This window comes from Ruditapes philippinarum, unplaced genomic scaffold (genome assembly GCF_026571515.1).
Source record: "Ruditapes philippinarum isolate M1 unplaced genomic scaffold, ASM2657151v2 ctg5718_1_1_1_1, whole genome shotgun sequence".
NCBI lineage: Eukaryota > Metazoa > Mollusca > Bivalvia > Venerida > Veneridae > Ruditapes > Ruditapes philippinarum.
The window spans coordinates 40094-55498 of NW_026863639.1; the positions used below are offsets into that span (position 1 = coordinate 40094).

Sequence of the window (15405 nt, forward strand, 5' to 3'; positions counted from 1 at the left end):
ATCTGATTCATCTATTACATATCATTACTCTGGACAACGATTAGTGAAACATGGTATTAAATTACAGAACCCTTACATTGTTTACATAATCATCTCCTCAATCACCTGCGCAGGCATGTTACGTTACTCAATAAAAATATCACACACAAAATGCGACACTTTCGCTGTAAATGGTAAAGAGTTTGTACATTTGGGATCAACATATAATTGGCATGTAGACGGTCATGTCCTATTAAGTTTAGTTAACATCTTTTCATTGTCTTGTAATGAAGCATTAAATCGTTGATGTTGCCATACAATAGTGTTTATATAACTTGCATTTAAAATTTAAAATTACTATATCAAAATCTCCAAAAAATATAAGTTGTTTGAAGGTACTTCTATATGCATTTGCTAGCTTTAACGATCTGTTACGCAGAGTATGTGTTTTACAAATCCTAAAATGTAATATGTTCAGTAAAAGTTTCCCTTGGTTTGATCTAAGGTGACATTGGGCATGAAAGACAGTCCTTGCTACCAGCAAAGTACGAAATTGATTTATTTAGAAACAATGGCAGAAAAGTCATTTAGTCGGAGTTTTGTGCTTTAATGCTGTTGTATGTATAAAAATATGCAGAGGCGATCATAAGTATACGACAAATACATGGCAGCGTCCGTGTCAGCCAATCGTAAACATAAAGCTGTTTCATTGTTATTACCTTGTCTAGACAACAATTTATTACACAGTTATAGTTTATGCTTTTATGTGATTATAACATTTTCAGGAAATATTATTTCCAGTTTACGATTAGATGGTTTTGTTGTTGTTTTTGTTTTTCCTTAAAGTGACAAAACAGAAACATATTTACAAAGAAGTATGGAAAAATGTTAAATGTTGGAAAGTCCTATGCAAAGCTGGAAAGTACTATGACACTGATATTGTGTCATATTAAGGGGTACTTGGCTTTTGATTCTAAGACTTGAAAAAAAATCATCTATGCCATTTATTTGTGCCATACAAAATGGAGAAAACACTTGCAATGCATGCTTAAATAAAGATTCAAAACTGAACAAAAACACACATAAAGACAGAAAAAGCATCTAGTGAAACATTTAAAGACATTTACACTCAATAATTATGGTATATTACAAATACTTACATCAAATGAATGAACTCGAGCACAATGCATTTGTAAGTTTATTTCTTGGAGAACATTGCCTATAATTTGTCTGAAGTGAATATTGCATTATAAATTGACTTTTCGCAATAATTGTTCTGTACAATGAATCAAATATGTAATGATATTTGTGCACAGATCAAATTTATTTTATCAGCTCTTAACCTGGCATTAAAAGGATTTTTTTTCATCGACGATCCCTAGCGCACTCTAATAGACTAAATAATTTTCACGGAAATCTGCCCCGGCCAGATGAAGTACATAAATATTTTAAAATACAGAGAACTGTAATATATTGATTACGTGCTGTTAACGATGACTTCTGGTAATAAACGTTTCATACGACATCAAACTATTTCAATTATATCGACAGTCAATTTGCTTTTTGAAAAGTGACATAAGCCAAAATTGACGAATCACGTTCTCAATTACTTGAAGCATATTGGGTTAGCCTGTTTGGTAAATGAATTGAGATACAGTTGTTAATGGCTCTTATAATGTATTGTTTAAATAAGGTCGATTTCACACTTTATTCACCACAGCTATTTGTTGTGCCAATCTTGTTAAGGCCATTATGGAATTGTACAGAAAAATACAACATAAATTCAAAACAAGACCGGTAGATTTCATTTTAGTAAACCAGTTTGTTTTTTGCTCTGATTTTTTCTTTTTTCTTTGTCATTGAGTGTTCTATCTTATGTGGTGGTCATTAAGTACTCTTGTTATGCGATGTTCTGCTAATAAAAGATTTTATAAATAAACGTTTTCTTTTGAAGCCCGTGCCATGTAGAAAATGCATGATTTTAAACTTTTCTGTTCAAAATGGAGGTGGCATTTTTTAATTAAAAAAATAACAATAAAAAAACATTTTATTAATATTGGTAATTTTTATATTTGTTTCATTATTATTACGATTCTTTCACGGCAATTGACCTCTGACACGAGGTTGAATGGCCTTGTCGGTCACCTCTGATTAAAAAGAATATGTGGAAATTGCAGACCATTGCATGCGGAGATGGTGGTAATTACTAGTTACTTATTCAGGAAAGCTGCCTAGTTTAATCGTTATCCGAGATATGACCAAAAAAGTATTTCAATGGGTGTAATAACCAAACAAACGAATTTAAGTATTTGATTTTGATGCAAAATGTTTTCTGTCAAAACTTGTAAAGAGGGATATTGATAACATATGCATTTATGAGTTCTGTCTTTGTTTCTTCATTTACAATAAACAGATGGTGAAAAGTATTGTTTTAAATGAAACATTGTCTTTACATGTTTAACTTTGCAGAAATAAGACAAGGTTTTTGTCAATTATGACATAAATATGACAAGATTTATTATGAAACATAACAAATAAGATTAATTTACTGAAACCTTTTGTTATTGTTTTGCCGATACTGTTCTTCTCGAGGAACGACTGCATGTTTAAACTTCTATTGTTCATTTGATTATCTGTTACTTCTTGTTATCTCATAAACTATTTCTAGATGACACCGTCTGATGATATCGATAATTCATTTATGTCTGGCTTTTCATAGACAAACTTGTAGCAAGTCAGTTCTGCTTAAAGCATTGTTAGTTTATAGATAGGATCATATATTTTCATCTAACGAATGATAAGGTGTAAAACTTTAAAAAAACAAGAAGTAACCAAACAAATAGTGATTAGATAATAGTGTTCACATGAACGGCAACATCATTCAAAGCTTTCTTCAAACATATCGATACAGTAGAGTATTATTTTTATATATCAAATTGAAAACTATAGTGTTTAATTATTTTTATTTCACTGTCAGCTTAGCAGGTCCATTAATCTTTTAAAATGTATCGATATTTATGTGCAAATGAATAACAAATCGGTATCTGCTTCACATTTGGTATTGGTGATTGGTTGGTGGTAGTGTCGACACATAACTGTTAGATCATACAGCAATTTTTCTTTCTATTCTTTTCTTTTCAATCTTTTTTCTCAAGGAAAATGTATAGCTACATAATACATAATTACTTTGATGTAAAACTATATTTACTTTATGAAACTGGTGTTAAACATTTACAGGGAAGAGCCCACGATAATGTTAAAAACATTTGCCCCAACGCTTTTGTATATTGTGTAATTCTGTAAATGTAAAATAATTGATGTATATTTCTATATGCAATAAAATATTATTATACAAATGAAACATATAAAAGTAAATTAAATAATGATAATTTGTTCGTGATCAATTAATGATCTGTTATAATATATAGATATGTAATTATATCAGATCATTTATCATAAAGTTACCACCGATAGTCTTATATAGTTCTTTGGTGGTTTGATTTTATGTATGAAACTTTATACTATCAACATAATTATTTATTTACAGACCCTCCTTTAGGGCCAATTTTTAAAACTTTAAATTGGAAAAAATATTCTAACGAAATTTTGATAGCCAGCGAAAAATGCAGGGCATAAACACATTTTTAATGCAAGAAAAAAAACTTATGCTTTTAGTCAAGTACATTATCAGATAAAAATTATAAAAATTATAAAACAAAAAATGGGATCTTTTTTTTAAAAAGTTGTCTGTTTCTGAGTTTAAAAATGCAGTAAAAAATTTCGATTCTTTGGGCAGTTTTGGGAAATAGCTGGGGTTTCAAAGATACAAAAAAAATCGGGGAAAAAAATTTTAAACAAAACGAAAGCAAAAAGGGGAAAAACTTTTTTGGGTCTTTTGAACTGCAACTTTTTAATTTTTTTAAAATTTTATTTAAATTTCTCGTAAAGGGATTGAATAAAAAAATATAGATGCAGGGTTTTCAAGTATAGTTAAAGGCGCAGGTATTGGTAAAGTTGCAGAACATTTCAGAATTATTTAAATATTTTTAAAGGAATTTTGGATTTGTTTGAATTTGCTTAATTGCATTTTCAAAGTGTTTCCTATTAGATGTTATATAACTGATTTGATAAACCCAATTATAAAATTTTAATATTAATTATAGTGACTTGATATATATCAATAATGTCGTGTTAGGTTAATTTCTGTAATGCTTTAAACCAGAAGAAAACAATACATTGTAATGGATTATATAGTTTTTATCTGTTTTCATTTTCCCTTATTATATAAGCATAAGATAGTTGCATTCGTTGAATATTCTATGTAACGTTAAGCTATTTGAATTTTATAAAGATTATTTTATCACCTGCTTCAGATAATGTAAAAATAGTAGTTTACAAAGGTTCTGCGCTTCTTGCAAACAACTTACATAAAATGGTTTGCTTTTGCCATGTTAAGAACATTGTGTATGCAAAATCACGTTCCAAATTATCCAACGCATATTTATTGTTCTTGCTCGCCGGAATTATATTAAAACAAACATGTCGAAAGTATTAGAACGAATTGTTTGAATTAGTCCATTTTCTCAGTTCTTGTTAACACAACAAGTTGGTCCTTTTCAGAATTTTCATGCTTTTCGGCATATAATTAAGAAAAATAGTATGATTGTGGAAATATATCATTTTGCTTAATAATTGTTTAATAAGTTTTATGATGAAATAATATTTCTATACAATGGTGAATTGCCAGTCTGCTCAAAACTAAATTTGAATGATAATAAAAGAAAATTAAACATGAACATTTATCTGCACAAACATTAAATCAGTTCGAAGTTCATTGCAGTATTGCTCGTTTTAATATCTATTGAATACTTTTAGCTGCAAGAAGAAAAATTGTACATTTCAATCAACCTTTGCGATTTGTAAATGCGATAAATTCAATTACATGACAAGAAAACTCAATTGACATTGGACAATTGACAACGTAATTTGCCGAGTAAACGCGTCTTATTTGGTTGAATTGCTTTACGTCGCTTCTAAATCAATATTTATTTGCTTAACTATGTGAAATGAAAAACCTTTCTCACAATTCGACTTGTGTTCGATAAAAGATTGAATGAAATATATTGTTTGTTCCTCATATAATAACTATTATAAAAGAACTAACAAATGAGTTATTATTCAACCATGCAGTGTTTCATCTACATTGTTGTCATAATATGATTATATTTACATTATTTTTTAATTGAACTGTCATTATTTGACTTGAAGAAAATGTTTGTTTGCATAACGGAAGATCCAAAGATCCAAAACTCTGTTTTATATCAATTTGAGTTTATGACCTATGTAATTGTTTAAAGTATATGTTGTCTCATGACATAAGTAAATGAATCGAAACTAATTATCATAATAATAAAGACATAAACATTTTAAATAATGATATTCTAGAAAACTTAGTTGCTCTCTTATTCATTCCTTTAACGTTTCACGCTTTGATCTTTATATTTACTTTCATCAATTATGAGACTGTTTTAATTTCAGCTTTTCAGAAAGTCCGTCACTCAGATTGAATTTGTTATATTAAGTTAATGGTTTGATAAATAGGAATGTGAAACGAAATTGTCAGATTAACATGACTGTGCTTGATTTCTTTCCAACACTTCTCTCTAGAGACAAACACGTGATACTGTTCAAATTATTTATATCATCGACTGTCACTTCTTGTTCACTCATAAATATTTTCCGGATGTCACCGTCTGATGAAGATAAGTCATTTTATGTTGTGTCTGGTATTTCACAATAAAAACGACAAATCGTCATTATTCTGTAAAATGTAAAGGGGAGTGTATGTTATGATCGTGCCTTTGCCATTACAATGTAATTTATTTTCTGACGTAAAGCTCATTTTCCGGTTTAGGTGTTCTGAAGTCATCGACTTTAGCCACTCTGCCCTATTACGCACCTCAAACTTAATGAATTATCATTAGTGAAATCAATTTGGAAGTATTAAAATTTATTCATTTTAATTAAAGTAATTTTGTTCATTTCTAATATAAATATTTCATTTATAAAAAACAAAACAAATTGAGTAAATACAGTAAAGCATAAAATTGATTGTTTCAAACCAATAACTTACCATCTTAAGACATTCTTAATCATGTCCTCATTTGTCCAAAGCATATGGTCCTTTTTCCTCTCCGTAATTGAATTGTGACAAACATGTTCGACGGTCTTGCAATGAACTGTTTAAATTGGTTCATTTTCTCAGTTCCTAATAACTCAATTGTTTGGCCTGTCAATATTGTTCAGAACAGTAATGCATAATTTGACAATATTTCTCCATCAGAAAGGAGTACCGATTGGACAGATACTGTATGTAAATAACTTGATTATGTTATCAGTAATCACTTGTTTCCTAAATGTAAGAAACAAATCATTTTTAGAATATTTAACATTTAGTTCATACACAATATATTTTCTTTGATTCTTTAGGAACAATTAAGCTTATAGACATACTCATGAATCCGTTTCACTGAACTCTGAATGTATTGTTTGTTCTCAATAAAACAACAGTTGCTCTTGACATACAGGGTCTGAGCCCACACAAAAAGCAAGCGATTCTTAGATTTCTAGTCCGTCGCGTTAAATACTTGGCCATCTCGATTTTATATTATAATCAATATAATGAAAATATATAATTTGCTAGATATTAAATTGTTTTCCGCGAAAATAATCAAATGAGGCATATATACATGTAAATGTTTATTTTATAAAATCAGAAGTCCCCTCTCAAAGGCAAAAAGGAAACATCAAAAATAGGTATTTATCTTCACAAGCATTAAATAATTTCAAAAAATTGTTGTAAAATGGGAAATTGCTGGTTAATTTTTTTAAACATACTATAACCTTTAAGTATAGAAAAGGAAAGTTTAATTTGTAACTGTGATAAATTCAATTTACTTTGGACAGTTGACAACGTATTTTGTCGTATAAGCTCGATATTCGGTCAAATCGCTAAAATGTCTTTATATCGCCTCTTTATCAATAGTTTATTGTTCAACATAGTGAAGGATGACTTCATATTGTAACTCGGATTTTTTATGAGCAAAATTATTGTTAATAAGTTTATCGTGGTTCAATATAAGATTAAATAAAATAGATACTTTGTTATTTCAAAATAATTGAAACAAAGTTTCATGCATTATTTTATTTTCATTGTTGTTTTAAAATTATAACTAGTACATTTAATTGCTACTCAAACGTATTATTCAATAATATGACTCAACCTATGAATTAGCAAAGAGAAAAAGAATCGATATAAATGCTTTTGGTATCAATTAAAATTTTTCATGAAGATAAATTTCATTGAGCGAAACACTTTTTATCACAGTGTACAATATGAAAATTACTATGATATTTTAATTTCAGAAATTCCATCATTCCGATTTAATTTGTGATAAATATGTCTGGTAAAAAGTTTGATAAATAGTAACGCGAAATGAAAGTGTCAGATTTACATGACTGTGTTTTATTTCTTCCCGACACTTATCTCGAGAGAGACGATAACTAACTGTTTGCATTGTTTATTTCATCGTCTGTCACATCTTGTTTCCTCATAAATATTTTCTCGATATCACGGCCTGATGATCACGATAAGTCTTTTCATGTCTGATACTTAACAAAACAAACATCATAAAGTCATTTTTTGTTAAAATTATGTTTAGTTTTGTCGTGCTTATGACACTACAAATGTGCATATTTTTAAAACTCTGCATTATTCCCTGTGTTTACTGGCAAATGATTCTTACCTAATTGGCATCAAACGCACCTAAAATAGAGAATAACATAATCTTCGAAACAATGGTTTCAAGTGTCGCAGCTTGTTATATATTAAGACTTTAGGTCAAAACATATGAATCTATTAATAAGGAATAAATTATTGACATTGGTAAAGTTAGTAAATCTCCTCGAGTCATAAGAGTTATACTCATTTCTTTTCTGTTGTGATACAAAAGCATTAGAAAGGAAATTCAATATAAATACTTTCTTCATATAATTCATTGCTCATACTTGATCATGTTGTTGCAACTAATCCACATAAGCTATGCAATAACCACCTCTTTGTATCATAATTTGGGGGAGCTTCTGTTGAAAATGTGTCAGAGTTATATCATATACATATACAGTGCGTTAACTGGAGTGCAAGTATCAGCACTCCAGAGCATGCCCATTGATTGACTTACTTTTTCTGGAGGCAGGGAAATGGATAGCGATCAGATTTGTGTCATTGATTAGGTGTTAGCTAGGTCTAGTATTGTGACAAAAGGGAACGGTTTGTTTTGTTTTTGTTTTTGCCTGTGATACAAAAGAGAAAGAACATCAAAACACTCGGCAATCAGATTTATGTTCGGGGGCTAACTCCCCTCGGACAAATCAGATAGCGTCGTGTTTCGATGCTCTTTCTATTACATAAGATAAATAGAAGCATGGTAGGTTACATATTGCAACATCTGATTAATTAACGAAACATAACAGCTGTTTATATACATTATCAACCATTTAGTATGTTAGCCAATGATGAATAGACATAAATGAATGTTCCATTCATATCTTATTGATAACCAAATTCATATAACAGATAAAGAACTTCAAATGGGCATTTCTTTATTATATTCTAAATATGAATATCATGTTTGTTTTATATTGTCCCTGGCGGTTACTATATCTCCTGGAACCTCTGATTCCATGCAGGAAGTACTAGCTGTTCATTACCTCCTTGCAGGAATTTATTGAATTATACTGCATTTTATCTGCAGACCATGATGGCATTTGTTCAATGTTTTGACAAGTAATAGATAACAAAATATGTAATTAAACATGTTTCTCATTCTCAAAAAGCAAGAGCAATATCATGATTTTCAAATGGTAATATGCTTATCCAGTTGACTCTTAATTATAACCGGGGCGATTTCTACTTTTCATACAGCAGTTTAAAGTGGTACTATCATTTATAAATCTATCAAATATGAGAACAAAGATTAACAAGGAAAAGGGGCATTTAAAAAAATATGCATCCACATTATTAAAGATGCCAATATATGTCAATATGATTTTTTCATTGATTGAAACATTCCTGAATTAAATTTTGCTTACCAGCAAAGCAAAGACAACTTTACAGCGAAAGCTTGTAATCTTTTCTTATATGTAGCATCGTATAAATACCTTTCAGACAAGAAATTGCGCATTGTTATTTCACAAAACGTTGCAGTGTAACTTTACAGTACTGTTTTAACAGAGTGGGATCATGCGTACTATGTGGTGCGCACAAGTGGCTTATTAAGTCTCCAGTCCGTTACTGACAGCAACAGCATCAACAGATATAAATCCCCTTTTTATTAAATACACAAACAGTTTTGAAATAAGATTAAGAAAATAGTATATGATCGACTTAAAATTGAAGGGAAATGAATCCAAGACAATATATAAATTGATTCAAGTAAATTTCAACATCATGTGAACACAGCAATATCATTAGAACATGGGCAAATTATATTCTCTCAAAGTATATTGCTATAAATATTAGACGGTAATTACAGTAAGTGTTGCAGAAATATGATTTATTGCGGTCGATCAATCATTCTAACAGTAAAATAATCTACTGGCATTGTAAACTTAAATAACCTCGACTATGTAGATTTCTTGTGAATACATCAAAGGAATTGCCGCCTCTGTCATGAAATATCGATAATATAATTACTGTTGTAAGGGAAAAACTTTGATTAATATTCGCTTGATACGGAAATTAAACATAGCATGTGACAGGCAGAATCCTTTCAATGTTTATGGCATCCTAGCATATACAAATAAACAAAAAAGGAAGAAGTTTTACTGCCCTTCAATCTTGATTAGTTCAGGATATGAATTAGAAATATTAGAATAAGAGTATTCAAGTTTACCTGCGTTCTAATGCTCTGTGAAAAAGTTTACACATATGGCACAATAAAACCTATCGTTGCCGCAATAATTGATATCTACTTGAAAAAGTGATTCATATGACCGTTTCCTACTTTTTTCTAAGTCTTAAAGGTTAAAGAAAATGTTTCAGTATCAGAAAGTATAAAGCATTTTACAAATTTCATTTTTTTCAATTTCTTTCTCAAAAAATAAAATGGATTATCGATAATGCAAATGAAATAAAGTAATGCAAAGAATAGAATGAAATTTAAGCACGTCTGTTCGTTCTCTATACATCATATTGGAAATCTGTTTTACGCTTTCGGACGATTCTCTTGCAATAAAGCCTCTGAAAACAGAACGCGTCCTGTCATTTGTGGGCGATATGCGAGATTGCCTGCATGTTTTATTGCAGAAAATAGGTTTCTACAATCTCTTATTATTGTGAATGTGTTCAAACAATTATTTTTGTAGATAAAAAGTGTTGTGTTCTAAGATATAAATTTGGATAATTATGCAATGTTTATGGTAGAGATAAAGAACTATTGTAGATTTTTTCTATATGTTCTTTAAATGGATAACTGATTGCGGTGAATTTGAATAAATATTATTTGATAACTTTGTTACAGGTAATTCATTTTACTTCGTAGTCCTTTTGATATTACTATGTATTTCTAAATAGTTGTACATTGTAACAACGAGACCTTTTGAAAGTAATTTATCAAAAACTGTTGAGCAACTGAGAACAGACTAGATCATTTAAATGACGACACTAATTTATATGATATATCGGTATATGACTAATTTTATATTTTTATATTTATACCAAATAATTATATGAATTCAATTCAAGGATTTACTTATTTGAAGTGATAAGTATTTCCTAATTTTCCAAATTAAAACTAAAGTGATAATAATGTTTAAAAGTTTCAAAAGATGTTAAGTTTTTGTTTCATCATACAAAAATAATCCACACAGTTGCATGACAGTCATGTTATTTAAAATGAAATTATACAAAAGGTTATTTTTAATTCTGCAAAGCATTTGGATCGAGCAACAAATAATGTTAGTGATTGATTAGTATTTCCTTGATCTTAAGCCTACACAACAGACAAATAAATCAGTTCTTGATTTTTATTTGAAAGTTACGTATATATATCCGTGCTTTGCATGTTTGTCACGATATTGGAATAGAACAATCTCGTCATTTCTGAGTTATCTGAAAGATTGTCAAGTGAGTTCATCTTAAGGAGAAACAATTATCATATTAGCACTATTTCAAATTTTAGCGTTATAAAATTAGTGATTACATTTATTTTAAATGATGAAGCTGCTTAGATGATAAAAGAGAATATAAATGTTTGAAAAAAGGGATATAACTGGTATTTAAAAATAATATTTTATTACATTATCTTTGTATATATTTTGGATTTTACATATTAAACAATAGAAAGATACAATAATTTCATGTTGAGCAAAGTGATTGCGAATACAGGTCATGATGTGCGACAGTTCAGTAAAATTAAGAAATAATAATAATTAAGAAATTAAAACCAAAACTTCGATTATAAACATATCGTGCCGTTCGCCTGAATTTTTTTGTTGAAATTTATTTTGAAGATTTGTGCATGGGAACTTTGTGTATACTCTGACTGACTGAACTGTGTGCAACATTGTTTAAAAAGTTACTGTTCTTAGATTTTAACACAAGAATGCTATTTCTGAGACTTTAACCTGAATATTTTATCTTGAATAATAATAATAATGCAATCCAGTTACGTATGTTTAGTTAATAAGAGATAACTTTGTTGAATGCATTATTTAAGCTTTGTTGTTTTTCATGTTAAATCGTTATTCGGTTATACGTATGGAATCTTTTCTTATTTTAGGAAACAGACTTACAAACTATTGCTGGTATTTGTAGAATTGGAGGGGAAACGCTGCTCAATAATACAGTTCAGATATTGATGGGAATTACGAAATATCAATAGGCGAATGCTGTTCCAGCACCATAGATAAAGAATGAGATATTTCAGAATTATTTGATCACCAAGGATTTGTAGTCCTACTGGGAGCTTTGCGTGCTATGCCAACAAGATAACAATTTGTATGAATAAAAATCTGGATAAAGAATAAACCTGTGTTTTCTGCATAACGTCTGATCGTAGTCTAGATTTACATTCTTAGAAAGACGTAAAGTCATTTAAGTGTAAATGATAAAACAGTTAAAGTTAGAAGTGTTATATCTAAAAGCGATATATGATAACTAGATAATGTGTTACAAATTCATTATTTCAAACGCTTTTTCTCACGAAAGAATAAGTACATTTTCATGATGAAGTGGCGATTTGATAAGTTATAAAATTATGAGTACAAATTGCTCAATTATTGGTAAAGTAGTAATGGGATTTAAATGGTTATGGTCGATTATTCAGCTAGGTCGCATTTTGAAAGCATGAACTATGTGCACTATATCTGGATCCTTCTATCCATTCTTGTGTCTGTCACATGTTCGTTTTGTTTCCTTCAACCAGAGTGGATAATACATCTAAATGTTCGGAACGCGTTTGGAATATATGCCTTCTGTGTCGGTAGCGCAGGATCTGCCCAATTCTCACGAACCTGTGGATTTTATGGCGGACGCTTTGGATTCGGAAACATTCCATGTACAATTTGGCAAGCAGCGTGTTTGCTGTATGGAGGGGGATCATTGTTCACATGTTTTGGAGCATTATGTTCCCTCACAACAATGTGTGTACGAAAAAGCTGGAATAAAACGTTGGTACTTTCCACAAGATATCTACAAATATCTTCAGGTATATGGTCGTTTATTTACTAGTATGAAGAGTTTACTCGAACGGAAACAAATAAACGCTTATTTTACTTAACAACCGACTAATGTTAAGTTTTTAAAAATAAATTTTGTTATGGAATTAAGGTCAGAATACAATTCATTCTGTTGAAATATATATTTTAATGCCAGTTAAAATGTGCATGTCTTGAGACTACAGAGTTGTCCATACGTTTATAATTTGTTTGACATCAATCTTGCCATTGTTTTAAGTTTTAACAGTATGTTTAATAATGTGAACCACATGAATAAAACAATTATATCAATAAATACACAGTAAATTCACAAGGCGAATTATTACACCATAACTAAAATTGCGGATATGTTCAAGAAAGGTCATGAAATGCATTTGTTTCTTTCAGCGCAATAAATAACTCGATAAAACTATAATAATACACTCAATCTAAGCCGTATTGCTTTGCATTATATTTATTTTTTCAACTTTCAATAGATAAATCTGCGCACGTCCCATACACACTGAGTGCTGCAAAGTCCCATGTCTTGTTTAATTTACAGCATTAGGTCGATATCAATCAAATTCCAAAGACAACACTTTTATCTCTTTATGTATATACTTAATCTGAACATACCCGATATCTTCACTCATTTAACATTTCAAAGAATAGTTTGAATGTTGGATTACATAACATCCTGTAAATTGTCAAGGTATCAAAGTATAAGTCTGTTCCTGTTGTTGTGTTTTGCGTCATGTTAGTACATTGCCCTTTATTATCATGGTCAACAAACATGTATTTTCAGTGTTCTTGATGACCTCTGGCCTTCTTGTTTTTCCACTTGGATTTGACTCCAACTACTTTCGGTTGTACTGCGGCACAGGCGCTAATGTTTTCAACTCGGGAATATGTCACGTTGGATGGACATACGTTCTAGCTATAGTGGGAGCGGCAATTTCTATATTTTGCCCGATTCTGTCTTATTTTAGTGCTGAAGAAACATCTCAAAACGAAGAGTTTGACTTTAAGATATAGTGTCGTGAAATAATATATGCATTGTAAGTTATGATCTCTACGCAAACCTTTGTAACTGCCACACTTCAGAAAGACAATTTCTAATATCAATTTTAACAATGGTTTGTTTTTTCCGAAATACGTTTTAGCAGTAAGGGTAATTTGAACAAGAAGTAATGGGTACATCCTATGTGCTAACCACCCATTCATCTGAAGCGGTTTTCTCTTACGTGCTTAGATTAGAAAACGTTTGATATGATACCATTGTTGACTTTTTATGATACAGTTGTAAAACTATCAATTTAATTTTTATTTGTATTGTATGTTATTTTATTCCATTTACTAATAGTATCATATTAACCATTTTTTCAATACACTGCATTCAAATTTTGCATTTATTACTACTGAGTCAATTATTAAATACAAATGATTTATTTATGAATGTAGATGTTACAACTGTATTGGCTTGTCGGAGACTTATATTCAAATTAAGATGGAACTGACGTATTGCATACGCGATTGCTGAACTGATAGCTTATTTGTTGATTAAAAGATATGCACTTACTTGTTTTGTGTACATAAAATGATGCTTTGAATGCAAATATGAAAATGCTAAATACGTAAAGAGCTTTTCAAGATTGCCGACTTTATTCCAAATATTTATATAAATTGTTTTTGTTTCGAAATTTTATGCTCTATGTTGAAACATTTGTTTATTTGCTGACGGTTATAATCTGAAATAAAAAAATGATGCAATTGAATCTTTGTTTAGATTGTATATAATGACATTTCAAAAACAATTATGTCAGGAACGTTTTATTAGAGATATCATTTCCAACATGTTAAATGTATGTACCAAGAAACAATTCATTTATGCTTAAAAAAGACAAAATACATCAGAAAAAATTGTTTTATGAGCGTATCAAACTTATACCCGAGAGATTTCACAAACACATTGTTAAGTATAACCAACGAATAGCTTTCATAACGCTATAACAGAGGCAGATGACGTCATTTAAGATGAAATGTTACAAAGCGTTGCAGTAATGGCTTTTCAGGACGCCTTGATTTCCTGGTAAAAAAAAAGTTTTCAATGCTATGCAACTATTTATTGTGACAAAATTAGTAGAAATAATAGAATGAAATGTAAAAAAAGACTTTAAGGAATATATAGTTTTAATAATTGACGCTTGGAATGAATAGTTTTTGACCTCATAAAAACCTTCATTTACTTTCAATTTGTTCATCTGTTCTAATATATATTTGACGTTAGTTCGATCATGTATGGATCACTGAGCTATAAATACACTTTTGAAAAATTCTGCCTATGCTGAGCAATTAATGTAAAGTTTCCTGCTGAAGGAAAAATCGGCTTGCCTCGAAAGGTGTTTATAACGCTCGGTTAGCAACTTGTTAAACACTCGCCCACTTGCTTTCTTACACATGACTAGTGATTCATATGATATATCTATTTAATAAAAAATTATATGCTGCATGTTGCTGTTAAGCAGCGTTTGTGGCATGAAATAAGCATTTTGTTCTGGATCTTATTTACAAGCATGAACTATTTATAAACGAAATCAAAGCTAATGTATCAGTTTATAATGTTTGATTTATAACAAATAGCAAGATAATGTCCATTCATTTTTTTATCTT

At 29.8% G+C, this 15405-nt stretch overlaps 1 protein-coding gene across 1 annotated transcript; it reads left to right on the plus strand.

The window, feature by feature from the left end:
• The first annotated feature begins 10308 nt into the window (after positions 1-10308).
• On the plus strand, positions 10309-14496 carry LOC132722777 (LHFPL tetraspan subfamily member 7 protein-like). Its single transcript, XM_060707342.1, has 3 exons — positions 10309-10559; positions 11820-12746; positions 13541-14496. Exons 2-3 carry the CDS (start codon positions 12344-12346, stop codon positions 13768-13770), a joined length of 633 nt encoding a protein of 210 aa, XP_060563325.1. The 5' UTR covers positions 10309-10559; positions 11820-12343; the 3' UTR covers positions 13771-14496.
• Positions 14497-15405: the final 909 nt, after the last annotated feature.

Coding starts and splice junctions, on each gene's coding strand:
- LOC132722777 (XM_060707342.1), top strand. CDS start 12,344: ATGGTTATGGTCGATTATTCAGCTAGGTCGCATTTTGAAAGCATGAAC. Junction 12,747..13,540: donor ATATCTACAAATATCTTCAG/GTATATGGTCGT, acceptor ATGTATTTTCAG/TGTTCTTGATGACCTCTGGC.